Source organism: Podarcis pityusensis (assembly GCF_964106645.2).
Source record: "Podarcis pityusensis genome assembly, chromosome: 3".
NCBI lineage: Eukaryota > Metazoa > Chordata > Lepidosauria > Squamata > Lacertidae > Podarcis > Podarcis pityusensis.
Genome location: NC_138026.1, coordinates 96,868,317 through 96,894,363, shown reverse-complemented (window position 1 = coordinate 96,894,363; position 26,047 = coordinate 96,868,317). Strand labels below are relative to the sequence as shown.

At 46.3% G+C, this 26,047-nt stretch overlaps 1 protein-coding gene across 2 annotated transcripts in view; it reads right to left on the bottom strand.

Annotated features, from left to right (window-relative positions):
• Positions 1 to 2,983: 2,983 nt before the first annotated feature.
• The window catches only part of PTPN14 (protein tyrosine phosphatase non-receptor type 14), a 119,025-nt gene continuing 95,961 nt past the window's right edge, over positions 2,984 to 26,047 (bottom strand). For both annotated transcript variants that reach the window (XM_081000497.1, XM_081000498.1), the window contains exons 15-19: positions 21,198 to 21,416; positions 16,830 to 16,958; positions 14,067 to 14,298; positions 11,437 to 11,600; positions 2,984 to 7,524 (exon numbers count right to left, since the gene is read on the bottom strand). In XM_081000497.1, the coding sequence (XP_080856623.1) occupies positions 7,396 to 7,524; positions 11,437 to 11,600; positions 14,067 to 14,298; positions 16,830 to 16,958; positions 21,198 to 21,416 (873 nt within the window). In that variant the 3' untranslated portion in view covers positions 2,984 to 7,395. The remainder of the gene's footprint in view (positions 7,525 to 11,436; positions 11,601 to 14,066; positions 14,299 to 16,829; positions 16,959 to 21,197; positions 21,417 to 26,047) is intronic.

Genomic DNA, 26,047 nt, shown 5'->3' with positions numbered 1-26,047 from the left:
AAATTTATTGTGCAAAATTCACTGCACTCATTTGTCATCCTGCAAGCACTGTGACATTGCGGTGTAACCTGGGTAATATTGCCTAATCCAGGGGTCAGCAAACTTTTTCAGCAGGGGGCCGGTCCACTGTCCCTCAGAACTTGTGGGGGCCGGACTATATTGTGAAAAAACAAATAATGAATGAATTCCTATGCCCCACAAATAACCCAGAGATGCATTTTAAATAAAAGGACACATTCTATTCATGTAAAAACATGCTGATTCCAGGACCATCCGTGGGCCAGATTTAGAAGGCGATTGGGCCGGATCTGGCCCCCAGGCCTTAGTTTGCCTACCCATGGCCTAATCCATCAAGAATGTTGGGAGATACTTGGTCTTGCTTTGCACCAAAGTATCAGACCAGGCATTTAAATTGACATCATTCCCCGTCACTGAGAAAATGCTGTAACACATCCCTTCTTTCACAGGTGCATGGCAACCCTCCCATTTTTTGCAGTCATATATTATGCTGGCTGGTAGAGATGGACACAGTCCTACTCTATAATGAGGGAAGTTACAATGTTCAATAAATATATCCCATCCGTTGTCTTCAAATCAATAAGATGACCACTAGAATTTTGAGGGCAAAAAGTTTTATTGCATAATATGAAGGCTAAGCATAGTCTCTTACAAAACAAAAGCTTGAGGCAAAACTTTCTTTCGCTGCAAAAGGCAGGTATTTACACAAAGGTAGTGTAAGGAGTAAAAAAAATATTGCAATTATTAATGCTGAAGAAAACTTTATAAAAACAGGAAGGAAAAGGGGGGAAAGTGCAAAAATACTGTCAAAAGTCAATCGGTTCCATACAAAACAAAACCGACAAGCATAAGCTTATGTTCTGATATGAATATACATTAGGGTACAAAATAGCATGCATGCATAGATTTTTTTTATTTAAAAACAGACTTTCAATAGTACAAAAAGGTGTCTGGCAGTCATACCGGATTAATGGAGATAAAAATAGTTGAACTCAATTGTTTACAAAATTTATACATACAGAAGAACGTAAGTCTTTCTCATAATGGCTCTGGACTCAACAATGAAAATCCCTGGTGATACACAAAAATACTGCAGTAAAACCAGACTAACAACAATCCAATGATGTAAAATTGATTTAGTGTGTTAGTCTGTATAACACAAGTCAGATATGATTATACAGGTGCAATACAGAAATAATGCACATGCAACCGTTCTGTAAAACAGATACTCCTGTTTACACAAAGAGAGAGAACGTTCCCATCAGAGGTGATCCCAACAGGCTAATTTTAGTTCCTTGCAGCTTCTTTTTTTTTATTAATGCCTTTAAAGGCAGCAGCAGATAGCAGCAGAAAAACAAGAGTCTTAGACGAACGGGGGCTGTGATGAATTAATTTCCAGACCTTATGTTTTGGGGGAAGGGGGGAATTTAGATTCTGAACCTGTTAATGGAACCAGGGTTCATAAAAAGTGTTTCTTTTTTTCTTTTGTGTGTGCCCAACCATGGCATTCAAGCCACTTTGCAAAAATCTGCAGCATACAACTATAAAAACATCTGTAAGGCAGGCGACAAAAGCAGTTAAATACAGATAGGTAAGCCATGACCAGTCTAAAAAATTCAACCAACTGACATTAGTCCTCTTCAGGTGTTATTGCCCTCAGATGCAACACAGGTAGAGAGGAGCTGCAGAGACATGGCCTAAGCCAGGGGTCAGCAAACTTTTTCAGCAGACCTTATGGGGGGCCAGACTATATTTTGGAAAAATAATAATGAACGAATTCCTATGCCCCACAAATAACCCAGAGATGCATTTAAATAAAAGCACACATTCTACTCATGTAAAAACATGCTGATTCCTGGACTATCTGCGGGCCAGACTGAGAAGGCGATTGGGCCGGATCTGGCCCCCGGGCCTTAATTTGCCTACCCATGGCCTTCTCCTGGGGCTGTGAAACACCTCCCAGACCTTGTGTGATCTTCCAGAGTTCTCAATTGCTCTGGGAGCCTCTGCAGATACACAAGGCTCCACAATGCAGAAGTTCACATAAAGCTAGGATGTACAAGGGAGATTTCACCTGGTACCGGAAGATAGCAATGATGATTCCTGGAATATGTCCCTGAGCAGTGCTTCCATAATCTGGGGGGACAACCAGATAAAAAGGCCCCTATCTACAATAGCTACCCATCCAACATTAGAAAGCAGGAATGTTCATAAAATAGGAACCAAATATCTATGTTTCTGAGAAGGTTCATATGGGAGAAGAATGTCTTTACAGTACGCCTAGTGGAGGAAGCCAGAGGAGGCCTTTTCAGGAAGATTTTAAACTGTGAGGAGATCCATATAAGAGAAAGCAATGCTTCAATAATTTAGGGCTTAAGAGGCCATCGCCAGCACTTTGCATTGGGCCAGGAAAACAACATAGTTGTTTCAACATCAGCATCATAAGCTTGACATTTTCCTCAACGTCTGGACTAGCTGTAATCCCCAATAATAACATGACAGGTGTGACAGTCGTGACCTAGATATCACTAAAGCAAGAATCATCATGGCCAGTTTGGATTTGCCCAGGGAAGGGCATAAAACTACTGCTGCCATCTTACACACACTTAAACTGTCAACAAGACTCTCCTAAATCTGTAATAAAAATATATTTTTAAAAAAACAAAACCAAAACTCTCCTAAAAGTTAACAAAGTACTGGTTATCCAACAAAGTCAGAAAGAAAGGTAATGGAGTTTGGGTGCACAGGTCAACTGTCAGACAGGGTGATTTAGTAAAGCATTAATTTTCTGCAGAAAGAAATGGGGTTCCTATAAACATCGCTCTTCTTTGTATGCAGATACCTGGTTAATAACAGATTATATTAAACTCCCAAGTTAGATGAACCCTTGGGACACAACCCAGCTTTCTCAACAAATCTTGCTTCTTTCAGCCCTCACAGGACCCATTCCTGAATAGGAATGTGGTTTTCAACTAACTTTACCTGGATTCGGGACTACTGAGCAGAGACTTGTGTTAATAAAAGAAGAAAAGCCAAAGGGCTGCATAATAAAACTATGGCAAAGTAATGGAAAGGAACTCTCTTAAAAGTCTTGCTCTCATTTATTCTGGGGCAAATTCATTCCCAAATTTGGATGCGATCCGAAAAGGAACTTGGGTTTTGAGAAAGCACTTCATTGAAATCACAACCTTAAGTTTTACTTTTGTCAAGTGACCCTACTAAAACCGGGGGGGGGGGGGGGACGGGGACACCAGTATTGATATACTGGTGAGTGTTATAATTAAGGGTAGAGAGGAATAACTGAAGATATGCAAGGATCACTTGTTTTGAGTACGATGTTAAGAAAGTTGTCAAGGTCAAATCTAATGTGAAAAATCACACTAAATTTAACAGGCGTTTTAATTAAAAAAGAAGGAAAGTCACTTTGAACACCATCAGCCATTTTAGGAATAGCATGAAAATTGTTGCTTATTATGTTAGCAACTATTTGGCTCGCTGGTGAGCATTGTTCGCTCATTGCAGGAGGCTTTCCCTTGTAATTTTGTGTGCAAGATGTGTGCACTGTGACAAAAAGCCTTGGCGGCTTTGCATCGACTTTTCCCTTTTAGCATCCATTATGCCTGCTTATTAAATATGGCTCTTTTTTTGTCTGCGCACTTCCAGAAAAGCCAAGAATATACCCATTCCAACCCAGATCTCGTCGTAATCAGACCTCAGAGTGGTTGATTTCCCCCATCTTACTCCCTACCTGTCAGGCCAAATGGAGCAATGGGACTTGACAGCTCTGGGTTCAAACTTAATTCATCATTAGGAAATTATTCAAAAAGCTATAATGAGATAACTAATTTAATACACTTTGCTTCAAGGTTTATTCCTTGGCCGGCTTCCCAGATACAAAGCGTCTCTGTGCAATTATCATGCAGATGCCACTAAAAGACTTTAAATGGTTGCAGCTAATTTAACAAGAGATATGTTGGCATCGGCAAGGAGATGCTGGACTGAAAATTGGAGTTAACTAAAGAAGCAGCAAAATTTCTAAAGGTGCATCAGCGAGAGGCTTTCCCTGTGCTTTCTTCACTTAATCATTTTGGGGGCAACTTGAAATATCTCAATGTGGTCTACCATTTCATTAGGAGGTATAAAGTCTGATTGATTCATCAATTAAAAACAACACTTTCAGGGAGAAATCCTAAGCTCCCAAGAAGGGCAGTTAGGTGTCCCAGTGGAAACTGTGTCTTTCCCTCTGCAATCTGAAATGGAAGTCTGTGGCTACAGGCCTCCTGGCACTGAATGAATGTCACTGGTGGCACTGAAATGTCATTGGTGTCCCATGGGCAAAAGGGTTAAAAAGGTCACATCAGCGGCAGATCTGGATCTAGTAGATTCAAAGCCCCGTCATTGCTGAAATTGGCCCCCAGAATTGGAGCATGGGGGAAGGGAGAGAGACTAGACGAATGGAGTTATTTTCCCTCCCACTGGATTTCCATGGGATTAAAAAAACAAAAACCTTTCATTTCTTCCAATGGAAGAGGAAATGCCTAAGAAATAAAAAGTGGGTGGGGGAGAACAATGGAACTCCCTCCACGATGTATTCCTCCACCTCCCTCTGTAGATTTGCTCTAAAGGTCAAAGTGTGCAGCTTGATTATGCACCAGTACTTATAAAAGGGTACAGATAAGAAGCCAGCACCATCTTAAAATACAGGTTTCTGTTCTAAGATGAGCTCTGCTATGACGTTTGTGTGCATTACCTAAACATAAAGGGAATTCATTTCTAATGTTCTTTGCTTCAGAAATGGAGGGCTGGGTTCAGCTAATCAGCGGTTCTCAACCTGTGGGTCCCCAGATGTTGTTGGACTACAACTCCCATCTTCCCTGACCACTGGTCATGCTGGCTAGGAATGATGGGAGTTGTAGTCCAACAACATCTGGGGACCCACAGGTTGAGAAACACTGAGCTAAGTAGAACCCAGCACAATGAGTCCTGCTAGTGCAATTGGACTCCCCACCCCCACATTCTTTGTCCTCCCCACACAACACCCCTCATGCCTTCCCACATCTGCTTGGGAAGACTGGGAGAACCCCCAGTGCTGGCGGTGGAGAAGGGAGATTTAATACAGTAATGTCTGAACTGACGGAACTATCACCTTAGCGCAACATCGAGTTCCACCCACTTTTTTTTAATTCACACTTAACAAATCCATACGATTGATTAAATGAATAAAATCTGGGATTTGTCCCTGCTTTCTTTTGCTACATCCAGTGTTGCTCTTGGGGAAGAAGGGTACCAGCTGCCTGCCAATCTCAGCAATAGCTACTTAAGCACTGTTGCCTGAAATTGACAGCATGCAAAGAAACAAACAAACAAACAGAAGGTCAAAGAACCACTGACAGAACATCATAGATGCATCATTGAAGGAGGGGCCATGCACAGCTTAGAAGTGGAAGGCACCCTCTTCCTGCAAACAATTCCATGGCCAATCATCAGGTTTCCCAGTTGAATGGCCATTGGACAGCCACTGCCAGTCTAGACTAGGAGGGCACAGGTCTGACTCACAATACAAGGCAGCTCCTGATGTTCGAAAGTATTTCTTTATGATAAAAAAGTACTCTAGGGATCAGAGAGTGGATATTTATGGTACCCACGAGGTCTGTTGAAATGAGTGGGAGCTGTGAAATCTCTTGGGCCTGCACAGAAGAAGTTCCCAGTGGCTGGTTCCCTGAACAAGGCCTGAGCAGGCTTCCAACTTTCTTTTGTACTAGAACTCTGATGCCCACCAATGGAAGAAAAAGTGGGCAGGCAAAGAATAAAAATTAAAGAGAAGGGAGCCTCTGAGCATGTGCTCAGCCAAGGAATTTATGATCATTACCAGAATTAAATCCACATACTGTTTTCACACAAAATCAGTTCTGGTTTCCCTCCCAAATGTTCCATAAACTCACTGATAGGGCTGGCTGGGTGGGTGGGATTTTGCCCTGTCTGCATTTTTTTAATCAAACAAACCTCATTCTCATTTCCTGGGGACAAAGGCATGGAATGGAAAATCATCACTCTTCAGGTTTTGCACTTTCCCAAATTTTGCTACACACTAAAGTACCAAAAAATTGTCTGTTTAAAAAAAAATCTGCATTTTACAGTAAAATACATTTAGAAACCCGTACATTTCTTCTGCGATAAGATATGCAGTTAAATACACATTTAGAATACGTATTTAGATTTGTATTTAAATACGAGTTTTCGTACAGAGTTTTACTTTTCTAAAAAAAATAAAAATAAAAATCAGATTTAATGTGAAAACAAGGCGGAATGTGACTGATAGCCAAAACATGTGACAAACTGACACACAATCAGAAACAGGACTGGGTGATCCATTTCTACTCACAAGATCCTTTGCTTAGTCAAGTGAAATCGTTTTCCTGAGCCATTTATGGGAGAAAAAGGAAGTGAAGTGGGTCTGGGGTGCTAGAGGATAATGTCAATGACAGATTCTATTTAAACCATTTGAGCTTTTTTTGTGGCTACACATACAAAAGTATTGCTTTCACCATCACCAAGACATTATGAGCATTCCTGCCCAAAGCTGCTCACCTGGATGTTAAGAGTTGACTGCAAAACCAGATTGCTTTCCTATAAAAAGCTGCATGCATCACACAGAGCAACGTAATATTACAGGCAGCAACTGTTTGAGGCGCATCTGATATGTGTGCGACTACACACACACGCATCGCACCGAACGCAGAAGTGACTCGAAAACATCACAAAAATGTCACAAAAGGGGGCAGAACAAGGAGGGGGCTAAATGGGGTGTTTGCAGCCTTTTCAATGGTGTTTCAAAATACATGGTTTCACTTATATGTGCAGTGCGTTGGAACGTAACCCCTGCGTAAATTGGGAGTTGCCTTTATAGAAAAAGATACTTGCTTTTAGATTCGTACAAAATCCATTATTTTTTAATATGAGTCACCTCTTCTATGCCCTGAAAATAGGTTGCATCCCTCCAAATTGAAGAATAAAAACAGCATACCAGGTCGTACAGAAACGCAAAAGTCGAGAGAACGCTGTCAGATAGGAACTGTCAGGTTGTAAAAAGAAGGTCAGCCATATGAAATGTGTTTCCATAATTCCAAAGTCATAACGTGTTTCACAAATTAAGAACATTCACACATCATTGCGAGGAAAAATAATAATAATAAATTATCTCGTATAAAATAATTTGTAGGAAGAACAAGGTCTCCCTACTGTCAATTTTGCGTATTCGTCACAAAATACTGCCGAAAGAACACACCCCTCCCCCCACAACAACATGGAGGGAGGGTGTCTCAGCCAGATCCAGAAGACTGCATGTATGGGGAAAGAGCTGGGTCTCTTCTGAGGCTGTTAAATGAGTCTAGAGTTTTGAAGGAAGAGGATGAGGACTTGATAGACAAATTTATACTGAGCGATGGTTTGGATCATGAACATCCTTTGCTCCCTCAGGTGTTGCAGCATCACTGGAACATCCACTCTCTGCAAAATCGAAGGAATATAAATATGTAAAAATATGTACATGTACAAATATAAATATGTAAAAAAAATTGTGACGTGGGAGAAACTGTGAAGCCGGCCTTCGCTTCCCTCATGATTCCTGCAACCCCTGTTACTCTGTACATTAAAATAACAAATGTTAATAACATGTTAAAGGTAAGTAAAAGATGTATCCGTTTTAGAACCCTAAAGTAGTAGAGGTTGCCAGGACATCACCCCGTTTGCCTCTAAATAGTTCCATCCTTATTTCAGACATCGTGATATATCAGTATAGCGCTATGTTTAGCTGGTGATAGATCACGATGTTGAAAACCAGACATCACCCAACCCTTCTCAGTAGCTATCAAAACTGGTACGTTGAATGAGGTAGCAGAAAACAGAGTGGAGATAGGTAAGATGGCAAAATTAGAGCAAACTGCAGATGGAGCAGCCATTAAAAGCATTTATTATCGTCTTCATATGAGAAAAAGAGAACAGTAATGACTTCCTAGAAAAGAGGTTGGGAAATGAAAGGACATCTGTCACCGAGCAACAGCCAGCTCTTTCTTCCAGGCCGCAAGCTCCTCACCTTAGAGGATTGCTCGCTCGTCAGTCTCCCCTCACTCACCTAGTGACTACAGTCATTAGGGGACTGGCGAATCTCTCGACCCACCAGCCAGGCTTTTCCCGCCTTTGTAGAATTAGTACACTTCTCACCTCATCACTTTATCTCACCAATGACCTTCTTCAACTCTGCCATTATATTTTTGACTGGAAGAGTCACCCTGTTAGAATTTCACTCCTCTGTTGCTGGATGTGTGATTGTTACATCACATGTCAGTGTTTACTTTCTAGGCTTGGAAAATGTGAGAACGGAAGTCAGTCTTATCTCTCTTCTGCTGTACTGTACTATTGTACTTTTCTTTCTCTCTTGGAGAAGAAGTGAGAGGACGCCATGATTGCTTTGTCCTGTATATATTGCTTAATAAATCACTTAGAATGCTACACTCATGCTTCACGATCGTTTCTGCTATACTCTGTTGATTGAGCGTGCACATTTGTTCAGACGTGTCGCTGGTGCGCACTGGGAGTAATTTGTGATTGTCCCGGGCTGCACTTCATAAGAAAGACACCCAGAGAGGTCTGTCTCATTCCGGGGGCTGCGTGTGCCCCCCAGGCGTGTTCTGACAACCCCAAGAACAAATGCCTTCTGTCCTTTCCCTCTTAATTAACCTCAGGATTTCACACCAGTTTCATTCACCAAACCATGTTCGTTTCCAGTGTACAGACAACCTCATTTCTGAAACTTCCCTTTCCACACAAAAAGGGGCTTTCCCAAGCTGGTTCCCAACAGATGTTTACAGACTGCAGACTCTCATCAGCCCCAAGCCGGCTTGGAGTTTGTGATCCAAAACATCTGGAGGAAACCAGGTTGGGGAAGACTGGCACAGACCATGCCAATGTGGCAAGAGCCTCTTTAGCTCCCTTGCCACGGAAATAAGAGGACTTTGCTTTGATTTCATGTAGGCCGCTCTGGGAGCCTTTCTGGCTGAAGAGCGAGGTACAAATACTCTAAATAATTGCATCTTGCATCACAGGGCTTGTTCAAAGGATGCACTTTGGGAAGTTCTCAAGATGGTAGTAATTTCACTTCTCGTGCATTCCTCTCCCTTGCCGCGAGGAGAAAGACCATACGGAGAGCCCTGCTCGATCAGGCCAAAGGCCCATCAAGTTCAGCAGTGACCAACCAGATGCCTATGGAATTCTGCAAGTAGGATTCTGAGGCAACAGCACTCCCCCCGTCTATGATTCCTAGCAACCAATATTCAGAGGCATAGTGTCTCTACAGTGGAAGGGGAACACAGCCATCGTGGCCAGTAGCCACTCAGCCTTATCTTCCATGAATTAATCATCTAGCTTGTACTAGATTTTTGGGGGGTCAGCAGTTCCCCAGCTACCCAAAGAAGCTGATGAAACCAGCATTATACTGAGGCAGACAGCTGGCTAGAACTGTCTGTTGCTCTCCAAAGGCCTCAGGCAGAGATCGTGCCCAGCACTGCCACCATGACCTGGTGTTTCAGCTACAGTGAAATCACAACAGTCTGGGACAAGAGAGAGCGTATTCTTAGCGGCTGCACCCAGATTATGGAACGCCTTGCCCCGTGAAGGTTGCTAGCTCCTTCCCTCACTCCTTTTTGCCAGCAATATTGATTTGTACAGCTTTTATAGAAGTTTGCAATCTGCTCATATATCGTTCATGAGCTATAGATTTACAATAAAGCAAAAGCACTGTACAGCTGAATATTGTTCTGGTATTTATCATTCCAAGGCATTGCAAACAAGAGACCCTCTTTCTATAAACTTACTTGGTTCTTCTGTAATATGTTTGGTCATTATTACGATGGTTTGTATTTTAATCAAGCTAATCTGCCAATCCTGGTGTGCTATTCTATTTCCAGTTCTTTGCAATACTTATTTTTGCAGCTGTCAATAACTGAAAGCCTTTTTATTCTAGCAGGCTTTTATTTTATGAGGCAGACAATGTTCAATCAATCAGTCAATCAATCAATGTTTATTATGGCAAATGGTCAGCAGTAGAGGCAGACAATGTTCTTAGGGTGTTTTGTTTAAACCACCACCTGGTCTCTCGGTTTCTCTGGAATTGTTTTGTATTGTTTTCAGGAATGGCAATTTTTCATGTAGTTAGCTGCCCTGAGTAGTGTCCTTTAGGCAAGGAGGCTGGGATATAAAAAATTAAATAAAGGAAAATTTAAATAAAGGAGATCTTGTTACATGTAAAGCATGGACTAATGTACTAATGCGGGCAAATATTATTATTATTTTAAAAAAATAGTACAGTCCAGTTCATGTATTACTTTCTCCCTGAAAAGAATGAGAATGGGATACACATACCCAAGTCTAGAACCAGGTAGACAGCACCAACCAGAATGCAAAGCCCAAATAGGACCACATTGACCAGGTTTCCTGATGGAGCAATCCATTTGAGGCACCTCTTTCAAGCAGATGCAGGTTAAGAATGCCAGCTCTCTATTCTGAAATTTGCTATACTTGCGCACTCTTACTAAATAATGCTGCTGTGCGGAATCTGATAAACAGCTCATGATCTAATTGCTTTGCTAAGCCAGTTAGAACTTAGCCTTGCCTAGGCATGGGGGCAGGGAATGCAGACCAGTTGGGACTCGCACAGCCCAGCCCAATAACTGAGCATCTGCCATATTTCTCCCCCCCCCCCCACTACCTGATGCAAAAACAAATCAGTTGCTACATCCTTGTTTTCCAAGTCAAGCTTCCTTAATGTTTAGCGATCTGGGAGAAATATTTTATATGAAATGGCATACTTATTGCAACTCTCTAAATGAAAACATTTTCTTTTTTGCACTCAGTATTGCAAAAAGGTGTTTTTCATTTTGCCAGCCCATATCTGATTACCTTGGTTGGCCATTTTGTTCCTGAAAAAAGTACCTTAAAGGGGGTGGGGGTGGGAGTGTAGAGGAAGCAGCACTAAGAGCGCAGTTCTTACTTGAAAGAAAGTAATGAACCTTGCTTACCAGGTCAGGTTATAAAACCTATCTAAAGGGAATCACATAATAGTTTGGAAAGGTGTTGTGAACAGACGTTTTGCTTCCTTAAGCTTTGCAAAGAACTGTCAACAGACTACTTCTTGCACCGCTCCATTTTTTCACAACACCTGACAACCACTTTGGGCATCTGCTGAAGCAATTTGCAAAAGCTTCCGCCGGGCTTTTGGATGTTTGTTGAGACTTAACCTGGTTAACCCTCTGGAATTTGTGGACCTCCTCCCCACATACTTTCACGTTTTGCAGCAGGGTTTGCTGGAACACCTGTATTTAAGCAAGAAGAGGCCCGCCTTCTGAAAGACACACGTTTGCTCACCTCGTTGTGCTCCAAGCAGCCAATCATGAGCTCCGTCAAAATGACGACCCCCGTCCTCCCCACGCCGGCGCTGCAGTGAACTACAATGGGGGGGTTGCAGTTGTTGCTGCTGTCCAGGACACTGTTGGTGTGGCGTCGCACCGATTGGATCTCTTCCAAATAGGCTGCGTGGTGGGAATAAAACGGAAATCGCATTCCTGAAATGCTACCCAGCTTCACATAAAGAGAGGATGAATGCATGGAGGAGCAAGCTTTCTTTTAAATTATGATAATTTACCATTCTTAGAAGACACTAATTATTTGGCCTCTGGACAGCAAACAGCACTGAGTTAAGCAAGAAGCAGCAGGGTGTCAATTACTACTTGGGACTTCGGTCCTTTAAATTAAACAGCTCTTTTTTTAAAAGGAAAAAATAACACACTCTCTCTCTTTCCCCCTCTGCAAATCCCCAAGTCCCTTAAGCAGATGACTGTAGACATTACTTACAGCAATTCCTGCTATTAACAGGCTGGGATCAGAACAGCAGCAAGGTCCCCTTGAAACAAATGCCTGTCAGAGCCAGTATCTAATGGGCAGGGAGCATCCATCTGGCCCTCTCCTTACCTTGCAGAATGTCTCTGAATTTCAAACATGCCTGCTGACTCTCTCTCTCTCTCAAGCAGGCCTGTTTCATGCACAAATTTTCCTTCACAGAGAAAGCCCCGTGTAGGGTAACAAAGAAGGAAAGAAAACAGTTGTCTTGCATGGTAACAGACAGTCCTCTTAACGCGGGTTACATGTCACTGAAAGTCACCCAAAAAACCTCCATGGTTAAGTAGACATGGGAAGGGTGTGTGGTGAGCATACCAGCTTCATTGCTAATACTATCACCCTCCACAAGTGGCAGCCTGGAGATGGAATCTGCATTACAAGAGGCTCCCTGCTGCAGAGAGTCATCCTTCAATTTGTGGAAGCCAACCAGGGTGTGAGTGTGTGTGTGACAGAGCTAGAATGCTCAGCCCCATTAATCCCGCCACTAACTCACATGCTTACTAAACACAGACGTATTTAGGAGTGAAGAGGGCTACTGCCTTTAACAAAACAGAAAGGCTCTGTGGTCTACATGAACCCAACCTTTAAAGAAGAGACATGTTGTGTTGTGCCATATGCTCCCAAGGGTCATCAGCTAAGAGCAGGGCCTTTAGCGTGGTGGCACCTGCCCCTTGGAATGCACTCCCAACGAACATCAGGCGGGTACCTACAGTATTAGCATTCAGAGGCCTGCTCATTTATCTGTCACCCATGTTTTCCCTGATGGGGGCTCTGCCTATGTTTATGTATTAACATGATCTACTCATTTGTGATGCATTGTGTGCTTGTTTCACGAACGTAATTTTGCTGCCGTTTTCATGCTGTTCATCGTCAGTATAATTTTTTCGAAATTCTGATGATTTTCAAAGTTTGCAAATAAATGCAGGGGTGCCACCAGAGTCTTTGTTGAAATGACGTTTGTGCAACTATCACACATTTTTAATTTTATTTTATGGATTGAGTGCTGGCATAATCTAGCTTCTTTTCATCTTAAAATGGGCAACAGCTCTTGGGCATGATGATTCCCATCTATGTTAGCTGGTAATCCTGGAGATGCCAGGGAATCAATCTGGGATCTTCTGAATGCAAAGCACATCCTCTTCAACAGAGCAATGGCCTCCTCCTCTGCTCAATAAACACTTTACTCGCAAGGCCAACTTAAGCATGGGGCAATGGGCCATCATCTCAATCCCCATTCCATGGAGTGATCTGCAAGCAGCTTCTGCTGCCATAAACTCCAGGAATTTCACACAGCCTCTAGGCTGGCATATGGGGATATGCATCCCCCAGATTAGACTCAGCCGACTCCAGCTGCTGATCCCTAGCACACGTGCTTTCCTCCTGCCCTGGTAGTGTCAAGGGAAACGAGGCAAAACCCTGGCAAAGTGGAACTCCTACACAAGGCCTAGACACAATTCCACAACAAAGCTATTGACACAGTCGAGAAAATATTTCCCTCCCTTTTTGTTATTAATAGTTTTTCACATATTCGTTTTAACATACAGTTCCACTTTCGGTCCCTCTCCCCGGCCTGCACACATCCAAATATAATAATAACCAGGCAGAGGGCCTTCTCAGTAGTGGCGCCTGCCCTGTGGAATGCCCTCCCATCAGATGTTGAGGAAATAAACAACTATCTGACTTTCAGAAGACATCTGAAGACAGCCCTGTTTAGGGAAGTTTTTAATGTTTGTTATTTTATCACATTATTATTATTATTATTATTATTATTACTACTACTACTACTATTATTGTTATTATTATTCTCTTGGGAGCCACTCAGAGTGAGTGGGGTATAAATTATTATTATTATTATTATTATTATTATTATTATTATTATTAATCGCCCCTACAACTAAAGCTCAGCAAATAAATGTCAGTATCATTATATGGCCTATATATATATATATTATATATATGTATATATATGTGTGTGTGTGCATCAGCAAGTAGTTCTAAGGACCCACTCCAACATTTAATTCAACTTCACTGATTTCCTCACTCAAAACAAAAAGAAAGCACCCACATTTCAAACACACGCACACACACACACAACTTACAGAGAAAGCCTTGTTCTTCTGGGCAACCGTGATCCGGCCAGTCGGTGTACTGCAAATGCCACACCGTCTTCTCCTGCCCCAGCAGAAGGTGCTTGACCTTGAGGCCCGTCGTGGCATAGCAACCAGAATCGGTGCGGAATTTGGTGGTCACCTTGAACTTCCCGTAAGTGGCTGAACTGTGCTTGGAGCCGAGTTTCGGCCAGTAGCGATGGCTCTTGGCTCTTCCTCTTTCCTGTCCCACAGCAAAAGGAAGGAGAAGCAAAAAAAAAATCAGCACAGTCCTGTTCTTACAGCCACAAGCCCCAGTGAACAATGGGTATGCCTAAAAATCAAGTACAGTGCCAGTGTGGTTTAAAGCAAGGGTGGGAAAACTTCAGGAACGCAGGCCAGTCGTGGCCCTCCAGGCCTCAAAACTCTACCTAGGCCTCACCCATCTCTAGCCTTTCATCACACCCCAAGTGTTTTGCCTGGCTGGAATGTGTCCTTGAAAGTTTTGGCTCAGCAGACTCCAGTTGCTGATCTCTAGCATAAATGCTTTCCTCCTACCCCAGAAGCTGCTGTAGGGTCAAGGGAAACTGGGCAAAACCCTGGCAAAGTGTAACTTTTCCGCAAACTGACCCCTTCTCCCTCAGGGCGCCATGATAAAGCTGGTGCCACCAACCAGTGAAGACTTCACAGCTACAGAACAAGTGTCACACACTCTTAGGCACACCTGTATGGATTGTACACGCCGCAAGCAAAATCTGAAGACCAGTGTAAAGGAATTAAGAGAATGGCTTGAAACATCCCATAATTGTTCACAGTCCCAAAATGTGTGTTCAGGCTAATAACTGCACAACAACATGCAGCCTCAAACGATGCTGTGTGCTCCAGACAAAGCATTTCTAGTGTGTGTTTACAGCACTGCACAGAAAATATCACAGATGCGCTTCGTTGTGGGGGATAACAACAAACCCAAAGTTCAAGCAACCACCTCAGGGCATCATGTTATAGTTTCCCAGAAAATAGCCGAGTGAGGACATCAGAGGAAAATGGGGAGCGGGAAAGGGACTGATCCTATTTGACTGTTTCCCCATGAACATCTCCCTTGCCTCCGTGCATTCTGGGTTCCAGGAGTGCCCTCTTATCACAGAGTGTGCATTCATACTGCAATTACTGTCTGCAAATTTCCACCGTCTCAGGACAGTGGAGATTCCTCGTTGTTTCCAAGCATCATAAAAGCCATAATATGAATGCATGCATATAATCAGAGTTCAGGTCCTAAGACAGCCCCGTTGCCTGCCGCCGCTTAGAAAGAGGCTTTCTCTGTGGTCAGATTACTCTGTAACTGTGCATTTAATGGACTCTTGCTCCCCCTTCTGAACAGCTGATAGTGCTAAATGTTTAAAATGGGGAAAATCGGGCCACACTATTTAAACAGAACAGCTGTTCCTGTGTGCCTGTAAAGGCAGCCGAGTTCTGAACAGGATGCAGGGCTGGTTACTTGTGTGTGCCAGGTTTATAGCACAACATACAGTTGTGGGATTACAACAGAAATAACTGTTTTGCTTGGCATGGGAATAAAGGCGACTTCTCTCTCTTTTTACTGGATACTTTAACTGGAACAACAACTTCTGATGTATTCGCAGCTGATAAGGATGGTAGTAATGCAGAGGTGGCCTTGGATGGGTTGAGAATATCATTCTTCTCAAATAAGGGCAGCTTTGTGTTCTCAGAATTCACTGCTTTGTTTGGCATGCAGAAATCTTCTAATGGAGCTAAACTTCCATCATTACACTGTGCGGCCAGCTAGACTGATACAAACAAGGTTGTAAGGGGTTGAGTCATCCCAGGCAAAGGTTCAAAGGAAGTTTGAAAAACAAAACAGCCAACAGGAGAGTAAAAGGACCGGCAGAGAGAAGCAGATTGTCATGGAGAGCGCTTCCTAAATCTTCAAAACATGCACGCAACTATTTGAACCTCCCTTAGCGTACACAAGATAAAACATGGTCCAATCTCAAGAGTGGCTCTCGCTCTTATCCTCTAGCACAGGACAAGCTGATCAAAGGGTAGAGAGCAAGCCCACAGAGGCCCAAGGAATGCATGCTCTCAGGTCTGAACTAGGACTGGGTGGGGAAGAGAAAATGCAAGCCAACAAAACATCTTTGAATGTACTGCCTATATCTGCAGTGAGGGTCGACCTGAGGTCGGTGGCAGGCCCACTTGGATGAATGCCAGTCCAAGAGGTGGTTTGAGGGGGCAGCTCATTGCCCTCAGGCCTTTTGTGGCCGTGATGGTGCAGTGAGCAACTTCCCCCCCTCCTCAGAGGTGGACTTTGGGGCCTCAAATTTCAGTGGTGCCCTGTGCAACGTCAAATCCCCGCCCCCGCCTCTCGCCTTCCATTCTACACCACAGTTGCAGTGCCCCTGCAGCACCCCCAAGGCTTCACTCCCAGTGCCACCAAACCAGTCATGCTCCCCTAAATCCACCTCTGCCCCTCTTCTCCCCCACTTCCCTGCCCGAAGATGGGCCACCAAATTGTGCCGTTCCATCTGAGTATCAGATGCTAATGACTAAAATGGGGAATGTGTATCACCATCATGTCCACATTCACGCCATATATGTAAAGAGCAACGACAGCAACAGTCATGGCTTCCCCCAAAGTTTGTTAAGGCTGCTGAGAGTTGTTAGGAGGCCTTATACACCCTACAGAGGTACAATTTGCAGAGTTCCCTATGAAGAGGACTCAAGAGATTTGTTAGCATGCAACCACATATTACATACCTCCTCTGCTGTCACCATGGCTATCACATTCACCCCTTCTTCCCACACCATTTGCCAGAAATCATGGCATGTTTGTGGCAAAGGTCCTTGTGTGGCTATGTAGTGCCATTCTTCTCCGCCCACTGTAACCTGAGGAAGAGAGAGAGAAAGAGAGAACAATAGATTACTATAAAATTCATGCCACAATTGAGCATCTCCACCTCTCTCTTTCTGCCATAGCAACTGTGCATAGTTAGGGAAGGGCCTTAGCTCACTGGTAGAGCTTCTGCTTTGCACGCATGAAGTCCAAGGTTCAATTCTTGAATCCCTGACATCCTCAGGTCGGGCTGGTTCAAGACCCTGGAAAATAGCTGCCAGGACACTGGTAAACCATACCGATGGACCAACGATCTGACTCAATACCAGACACCTTCCTATGCTCTTTGTCATGAGCTCATAAAAGTTCATGCTTATCAGCCAGCTTAACCCACTCACCCATCTTTGCTGCTGTTACAGCAACATGCAATTTTCTTACATGCACAAAACATGGCCCTCTATTTATATTTTGGCTTTAGGACCTGGTTGGCTTAGCTTCAGAGGGCAATGTTGGAAACAAGGAAGCAGCAGAAAATGACCATGGCTGTGGAGGAAAAATAACAGTCAATGCAGCGTTCAGAACCCCTTTCCATCCCTCCTTTATCCAGATGAAATACCCATAAAATACCCATTCTACAAATCTGCAAGGTGGCGGGGTAGAGGGGAGAAACCTGAATCAGAAGATGCAGGTCTGCCTCTGGCACATGATGATGATGATGACGACGATGATGATGATAACAACAACAACAATTTATATGCCACTCACCCAACTGAGTTGCCCCAGACACTCCAGGGCACTCTGGAGGGCTTCCAACAAATCGAAACATTAAACACAGTAAAACATCACACATTAACAACTTCCCTATACAGGGCTGTCTTCTAAAAGTCAGATAGTTATTTATTTCCTTGACATCTGACGGAAGGGAGTTCTACAGGGTGGGCAACAAGAGAGCCGCCAAAAGGACATTGGAACTGGACCTTAGTGTCTGGGATGAATGACGGGGGTAGAGACGCTCCTTCAGGTATACAGGGCCAAAGCCATTTACCGCCATCCCAAGATTCAAGGCCTACATAAACACGCTCCTATGGTGAGCACATCATTATATGGTGTTTGTGTGTGAGAGAGATAGACATGTTTATTTCATCTGAGGTCAGAAACACCAAAGGTTGTTGAAAATGTAGTTAAGAATGATCCCAACAATTTCAGTGAGATTCAGAATCTGGACATAGGAATGTAAGTAGAGCCCTCCTTGACCAGGCCAAAGGCCCATCTAGACTAACATCCTGTTCTCATTGTGGACAACCAGATGCCTATGGGAAGCCCACATGCAGGAATTGAGTTCAATGACACTTTCTCCACTTGCAATTTCCAGCAACTGGTTTCCAGAAGCATAGCGTGTCTATATTCCAGCAGCTCAAAAGTAAAGAGAAAGTTGTTTGCTGATGTGGAGATATGAGCGCACCCACTGAAAACAGATTTCTTCTTTTTTTAGCATACACAGACTGAAGGCATGTTAATCTTGACAGCCAGGATCAAAGCAAAAAGGGAAAGGCAGACAACCCTACTGAAGACTGCAAGATTGGGTCTAGCAGTGTAGGAGTCTGGGGCAAGATCTTATCATAATGTTACGGGAGTTTTGCTCTGCCTGCTCCGCCGTGGTCCAACCGCCCAGCCTGCTGGCACAAGGCATGGACAAAAAACCCATAAATAGTCCAGAGGGAGTGCACAGCCTGGAATGCGGCAGCACACTGCAGGATATTAAAAATTGATAACTGGGTGAAAAACACTCGCTGCGTGGCAGAGGTAAAAATCTGCAGATGCAATTTCACCTTCTGAGCAAAAGAACATCTGCTTGGCTTCTGCAACAGCCCCTTGGAAGAGGGGGAGGGGGAAAGTGCTGGCAGCACACAGGGTTGTATACTACTAAGCATCAGCACATGTCGCTACATGCGCTACAGAACAATGTGGGTACGTCCGAGGCTGACACACAAGATGAAATATGAACTCTTAAAGCTGGCTGGGGAGAATTCTTTCTGGGCCCCTGCCACCTGATGGAGCAAAATTATGCTCTCAGAAATTATTTGTCCGCCCCCCCCCAAAAAAAAAAAATGGATGGGGGGGGCGGGGAATTCAGATTCCGTAATCAGTCATCCAAGCTGAGGTAGGTTGTGCCAAAAACACACAGTATCTGCTACCCACCAGATCTTTTGGCAGAAATCTGACAGGGTTCTGGTTTTAGAGAGGTGTTTTGACTCAACAAGGGCTTAGCATTGTAAATTTATGACCAAACCAAGCTTGGAACTTGGTACGGATGTCTTGCAGCCAAGATATGCTCATAATTTAATACTGTTTTGACCAACGCAGAAAGTGTTCATAAAAGCAGATCCGTTCAAGTTTTGTCAAATCACCCTTGACCATTTGGCCTGCTGGCCGAGGCTGGTGAGAGTTAAGAGTCCCAGCAGCATCTGTAGGGCCACAGATTCCTCATTCCTGACGCAAAGAGGTTTGCTTCCAGAGCCACTCTCCTATAGGCCATACAATTAAAGCGTATTTAAAGCACATTTCCGTCTCCCCTAAGAATTCTAGGAAGTGGAGTTTATCCCTCACAGAGCTACAACTCACAGCAAATTAACCAATTGTAGTTCTCAGGTTTCTTTGATAGGGGTTAAATGTGCCTTAAATGTACGGTGTGTACGGTAAAAGTAAAGGAAGCGGGTGGCACTGTGGTCTAAACCACTGAGTCTCTTGGGCTTGCTGATCAGAAGGTTGGCGGTTTGAATCCGCATAATGGGGTGGGCTCCCATTGATCTGTCCCAGCTTCTGCCAACTTAGCAGTTCGAAAGCATACCAGAGCAAGTAGATGGTGTGTACACAGCCATAGTGGTTAAGAGTCCTGGATGTGGACAGGAGAGACCCACATGCAAATCCGCAACTCAGCCATCAAGCTTACTGTATAACCCTGGGCCAGTCACTCCCTCTCCACTTAACCTACTTTGCAGGGTAATTAGGATAAAACAGAAGGGAGAAGGGTCACAAATGCCACCCAAAATGACCTTCCTTTCACAGATTGTTCAGCTTTTCCAAATTCAGGGTACAGAACGTAGGGACGGCATAGGGCCAGGGCCTGAGAAGCAGCAGAGTTCAAAGCAAGGTTCAGCCATGGACTGAGGATGGCACAGATTTTCCTAGGCTAGAACCCAGGGTGCCTTACTGGGTTCAAGGCAAAAGTCTTTACAGAACCTGCAGCACTCACACAGCTTTCCAGCCTGTTTTTAACTTTGGTTCCAAGCCACTCAGAGTAATAGGAATGAATAATACCTGCACTGGTAGAATCTGGGCAACATGCAAATCTACTCGTACTAGGCATCTTTGTGCATGCTCTGAGTGAATTGTGAAAACCACAGTCCACACTGAGGTTTTTTCCCCCCTACCAGACTCACAAAGTGTCCTCAAGGAAGCCTGCTGTCTTCGCTTACAAAAGAGGGACATAACAATGTGATCCTACTCATGTTTGCTCAGGGCCACTGGGAGGCTGCCACTCCAAAGAACATCATGGCAAACTGGAGATCAACCTGGCCCTATTCCCTGGTCACGGAGGGAGAAGCTGCACTTGGCTTCAGCCGCCAGCTGCCCCAGGACTGCACAATTGAAGGGCAGCACACCCTTGCCCCAGGCTTTGGCCGCGGGACTGAAGGATCCTGGCTCCAAGAAGAACAGTATGGCAAAGGGAGACTAACGTGCACGCATTCATCAGCCAAAGAACAGAGCTTGCTTCCCCCTACCTTCCCTGCCAGAAATAACACTGGTGAACTGGTGCTCCGAGTTTGCTTTTTTTCCTCCTCCCTCCCAAGTCCCTTTTCCCTTTGTGCTGTTGCCTCTACATTGTAAGCCTGAGGGAAAGGACTGTCTTATTAATGGTTGCTTTCAGCTGCTTTTTGTGGCTGAAGAGCAGGGTAAAAATAAAAGAAAGAATGAAAGAAAAAAGAAAGAAAGCCTTGTGTCAGCCCAAGTTGAGTCACGGAATAAGGTTATTGTGAGGACGAAGAAAGGTGAAGGCGGGAGACGCACTATTCATGTTAAAAAAATGTTTAACAAATTATAATTATTACAATCCTGTGACGACAGGTATGGATTGTATATAGGTTAATTGAGGCTGAGAAGAGTGTCTGGGGACTGGCCAGCCCGGTAAGCTCACATCCCAGCACAGTTCACATCTGAATTCTGGCCTCCCAAGTTCAAGCCCAGCCTTCCTACCCACAAAGGCAGTTTCTTTCCGTCCCCCCAGTCTTTACCTTTATGTGTGAGGCGTTGATGTAGCCCGTGTTGTTTTCTTTGGTTGGGACAAGCTCCACGCGGTTCTCCTCATACGGAATAACTTCTCGGACACGGTTACGCTCGGAATTCTCCGGAAGCGTCGCTGTGGTAAAGACCCCATCTGCCTTCCTCTTAGGAATCTGCTCATATTCAGTGAACACCATCCCCTCTTCTAGTTTCCTCCTCAGGATTTTGCACTATTTTCAATTTAAAACAAAACAAAATCACAAAAGAGGGCATTCTATTCAAAAGTGATTCCTCATATAAAATACAGTCAAACCTCGGGTTACAGATGCTTCAGGTTGCGCGTTTTCGGAAGTACTAGAACAGGTTATTTCCAGGTTTCGGCACTCACGTATGCGCAGAAGTGCCTAATCGCAACCTGCACATGCGCAGACGTGGCGCTGCGGGTTGCGAACGTGCCTCCCGCACGGATCACGTTCGCAACCCAACATCCACTGTACTGCAGTTGTGTTATGTACTGAGTTGAATAGGATCCAAACTGTAGCAGTCTGATTGGTCCTAGAACAATAGGATCCAAAAGGCAGCAGTCTGATTGGTCCTAGAACAATAGGATTCAGAATGCAGCAGTCTGATTGGTCCTAGAACAATGCAGCAGTATGATTGGTTGGCAGGAACCACCCAATCCTGCTCCAGATAGAAGTGAATCCACAACCTGATTGGCTTACAGTAAAATTCCAGAATTAGCCAATCATGTGCAGCCCATTGTGTAAATAATGTATATAAAGCAGATACTGTGAGGGGACATTCATTCATTCCTCCTCACCACTATGAGCTGAATAAAGAGCATGAAATCACTTTGCGACTCTGAGTATATTTCACTGGCGACGAGGATGGGATCCCGCTGAGCTGACTGCCACACACAGCACCGCAGCACCGCCAACTGCCGCACCGCTGCCTCGCACCGTGTATCCAGGCTTCAGCTCCGGGGCACAAGGAACTCAGAATGGCAGCCAACAGCAGCTTCTCGCCATTCAACCCAGCATCTGGAGACTGGGAAGCGTACGCCTCCCGTTTCACCTTCCTCCTAGAAGCCAAAGGGGTCACCGACGAAGAAGACGCCAAGAAGAGGGCGATATTCTTCAGCGTCTGCGGAGAGGAGACGTTTGAAATCGCCCGGGCTCTCCTTGCGCCTGAAGACGTCGCTACTGTTCCATACAAAACAATAATGGAACAGCTGAAGGGGCACTTTTCGCCGCAGCCCTCAGTGGTGGCTCGTCGAAATGCCTTCTACGCAAAGCGGCAAGCCCCTGGGGAAACCATAACTGGGTTTGTGACCTCTCTCCGCCAAGCCGCCCGGTTCTGCAACTTCTCAGAGCTGGAGAACATGCTTCGTGACCGCCTCGTCGGTGGCCTGAAGGATGAGAAGCTGCAACGGCGCCTCTACGCTAAGAAGGACCTAACGTTCCAGGTCGCTCTGGAGGAGGCCCTGGCAACAGAAGCTGCCGAGAGGTCGACCCAAGAGGCACGGCCGAGCCTGCCATCCCAACCGAGGGTCCACCATGAAGACCTCACCGACGACTCAGGATCCGACAGGGAGGAGGTGCACCGAGTACAGCAGCGCACTCAAGCAGCGCACAGACCACAGCTGCCTCGACGAGAAGGAGGGAACTGCGCAAGCTGCGGGGAGAGTCACGAGAGGAGGACCTGCCGTTTCCGCAACGCAGAGTGCAGGCAGTGCAGAAAATCGGGACACATCGCCCGGGTGTGTCGGGCTCGGCCCACCCGACACCAGGCATCAGATGACCAATCCAAGAGCCCCAGGTCCCGGGGCCCAACGCACCAAGGCAACTCGACGGAGCTCACGGACTTCCAGGTATACCAGTTGCCCCACCCCAACGTAGAGAAAATTTATGTAGAGGTACAGATAGAGGGGGCCCCATGCCGCATGGAGCTTGACACGGGTTCAACTCTATCCATAATCTCGGCAAGGACCTTAAGGAAACTGTGTCCCACTGGGGGTCCCAAACTCAGGCCGGCCCCATTCACCCTCCGGGACTTCCAGAAACGTAAGGTCCCCACAATGGGGGTGGGGACCTTCAGGGTGCAATACCGAGGGCGGACGCGGCAACTGGACTTGCTTGTGGTCAAGGGCCCCTACATTAGCTTACTGGGATTGGCATGGTTTGGACCACTGGGGCTAGCTGTCACCGGGGTGAACCACACTAGCTTACAAGTGGACGTGGACGCCATATGCAAGGAATTTCCAGGGGTTTTCGATGGGAAATTGGGACAGTATACGGGCCCCCCCATTGCGCTACAGCTTGACCCCGCAGTACGACCGGTCAGGCTCAAGGCCCGCCGGGTCCCGTTCGCCTTGAAACCCCGTATAGACGAGGAATTGGACCGACTCGTAGAGCAAGGAGTGCTGGAGCCGGTGCCTAATGCTCCCTGGGAAACCCCAATCGTCACACCCGTCAAGCCTAATGGTTCGGTCCGCATCTGCGCAGACTACAAATGTACCATAAACAAGGCCCTCACGGCCCACGCATACCCAGTGCCAGTGGTCAGCCATGTCCTTGCCACCCTGGCTGGGTCGAAAATTTTTGGCAAGCTGGACTTGGCCCAAGCATATCAACAGCTGCCAGTAGATGAGGCCACAGCAGAGGCACAGACGATTGTGACGCACAGAGGAGCGTTCAGGGTAAAGCGGCTGCAATTCGGTGTCAGCGTGGCACCAGGCATATTCCAGAATATAATGGACTCTCTCCTTAAAGGGATTCCTGGCGTCACCCCCTTCTTCGATGATGTGTTGATTGCCGGCCCCACACCAGAGGAGTTTGAGGACCGCCTCCGCACCGTTCTGCACCGTTTCCAGACGGCGGGTCTCAAGGTGAAGCGGGAAAAATGTCTACTAGGAGTGCCTCAGGTGGACTTTCTGGGATTTATGGTGGACGCAGAAGGGGTCCACCCGACTGGGGACAAGGTACGGGCCATTTGTGATGCCCCAGCGCCCAAGAGCAAGACTGAACTTCAGGCCTTCTTGGGACTATTGAACTTTTACCATTCCTTCCTTCCCCACAAGGCGGCGGTAGCGGAGCCCCTACACAGACTCCTGGACAAGCGGGCCCCTTGGGTGTGGGGCCAGCGCCAGGAGGCCGCATTCCAGGCAGTCAAGGACTTGCTTGTCTCAAACTCGGTCTTGGCACACTTCGACGAGAGGCTGCCGGTGGTGCTAGCATGCGACGCCTCACCCTATGGCATTGGAGCTGTCCTGGGGCACCAACTCCCGGATGGAAGAGAGGTACCGGTGGCGTACTTTTCCCAGACACTCAACACAACCGAGCGGAACTACTCGCAAATCGACAAGGAGGGTCTGGCAATCGTAAAGGGAGTAAAAAAATTCCATGATTTCTTGTACGGGCGGCCCTTCACCGTGGTGACTGACCACAAGCCGTTGCTCGGCTTGTTTGCCCCCGAAAAGCAGACCCCCCAAGTGCTGTCTCCTCGCGTCCTCAGGTGGTCAATTTTCCTTGCCAGCTACCAGTATGCACTGATTCACCGACCTGGGAAGGCGATGGGCCATGCGGACGCCCTCAGCAGGCTACCACTACCGGAAACAGGCCCTGACCCAGCACCTGCACAAGAGGTTATGAGCCTGGAGCTGCTTCCCGACCGCCCCATTCAGGCACAAGAAGTTGCACACCATTCCAAGAAAGATAGGGTCATCTCCCGGGTCCTGGACTGGGTGTGGAGGGGATGGCCCAGCAGCAGCCCCGGGCCAGAATTCGCCGGCTACACAACCCGCAAACATGAACTGTCGGCCCACAAGGGGTGCCTGTTATGGGGAAGCAGAGTCGTTGTTCCCCAGCCCCTCTGCAAAAGGGTCCTCACAGCCCTACACGAGACACATCCAGGGGTAGTAAGAATGAAGGCCCTTGCCAGGAGTTATGTGTGGTGGCCGGGGATCGATGGAGAGATAGAGGCCTGGGTCAAACACTGCCAGGCCTGCCAAGAATCCCGCCCAGATCCCCCAAGGGCCCCAGTCCAGTCCTGGGAGTCCGCCCGAGCACCATGGTCACGCCTGCATGTGGATTTCGCTGGCCCCTTTCAGGGGAAAACATTCTTCATAGTGGTGGACTCCTACACCAAATGGCTGGAAGTCGCACTGGTACCGTCCACTTCCACGTCCGCAGCCATCCGGGTACTACGCAGGCTGTTTGCAACCCACGGGCTCCCTGACACTCTCGTCTCAGACAACGGGACTGCATTTACGTCAGGAGAATTCCAAACCTTCACAGCGCAGAACGCCATCCGCCACATCCGTTCGGCGCCGTTCCACCCTGCCACCAATGGCCAAGCAGAACGCATGGTGCGGACCACCAAGGACACCCTTCGCCGCATGACGCAAGGGGACTGGGAGTACCGCCTTGCCACATTCCTTCTAGCACAGCACAGCACCCCCAGCTCAACGACTGGCCGGAGCCCCGCTGAACTACTAATGGGTCGGCGCCTTGCAATCAGATTGGACCGCCTTCACCCCGATAGAGCTCAGGATGAGGTAGTGGTGGGGGAAGGCAGGAACCCCCGGACCTTCGAGGCCCAGGACCCAGTGTACGCAAAGAATTTTGGGGCAGGCCCAGCATGGGTACCCGCCACAATCACCAGGGTCACTGGCCCCGTGTCGTACGAGGTGCTAACGGATGGGGGGCAATGCTGGCGCCGCCACTGCGACCAGATACGGCGACGATTCCCGGGAGAAAACCAGGAGGAGGACAGGTCAGAGGAGTCCCAAGGGAACAGCGGGGCAGTGAGGCCCATAGAGCGGGAGGGGCCAGCAGGAGAGGCAGAATCAGTAAATACAGAG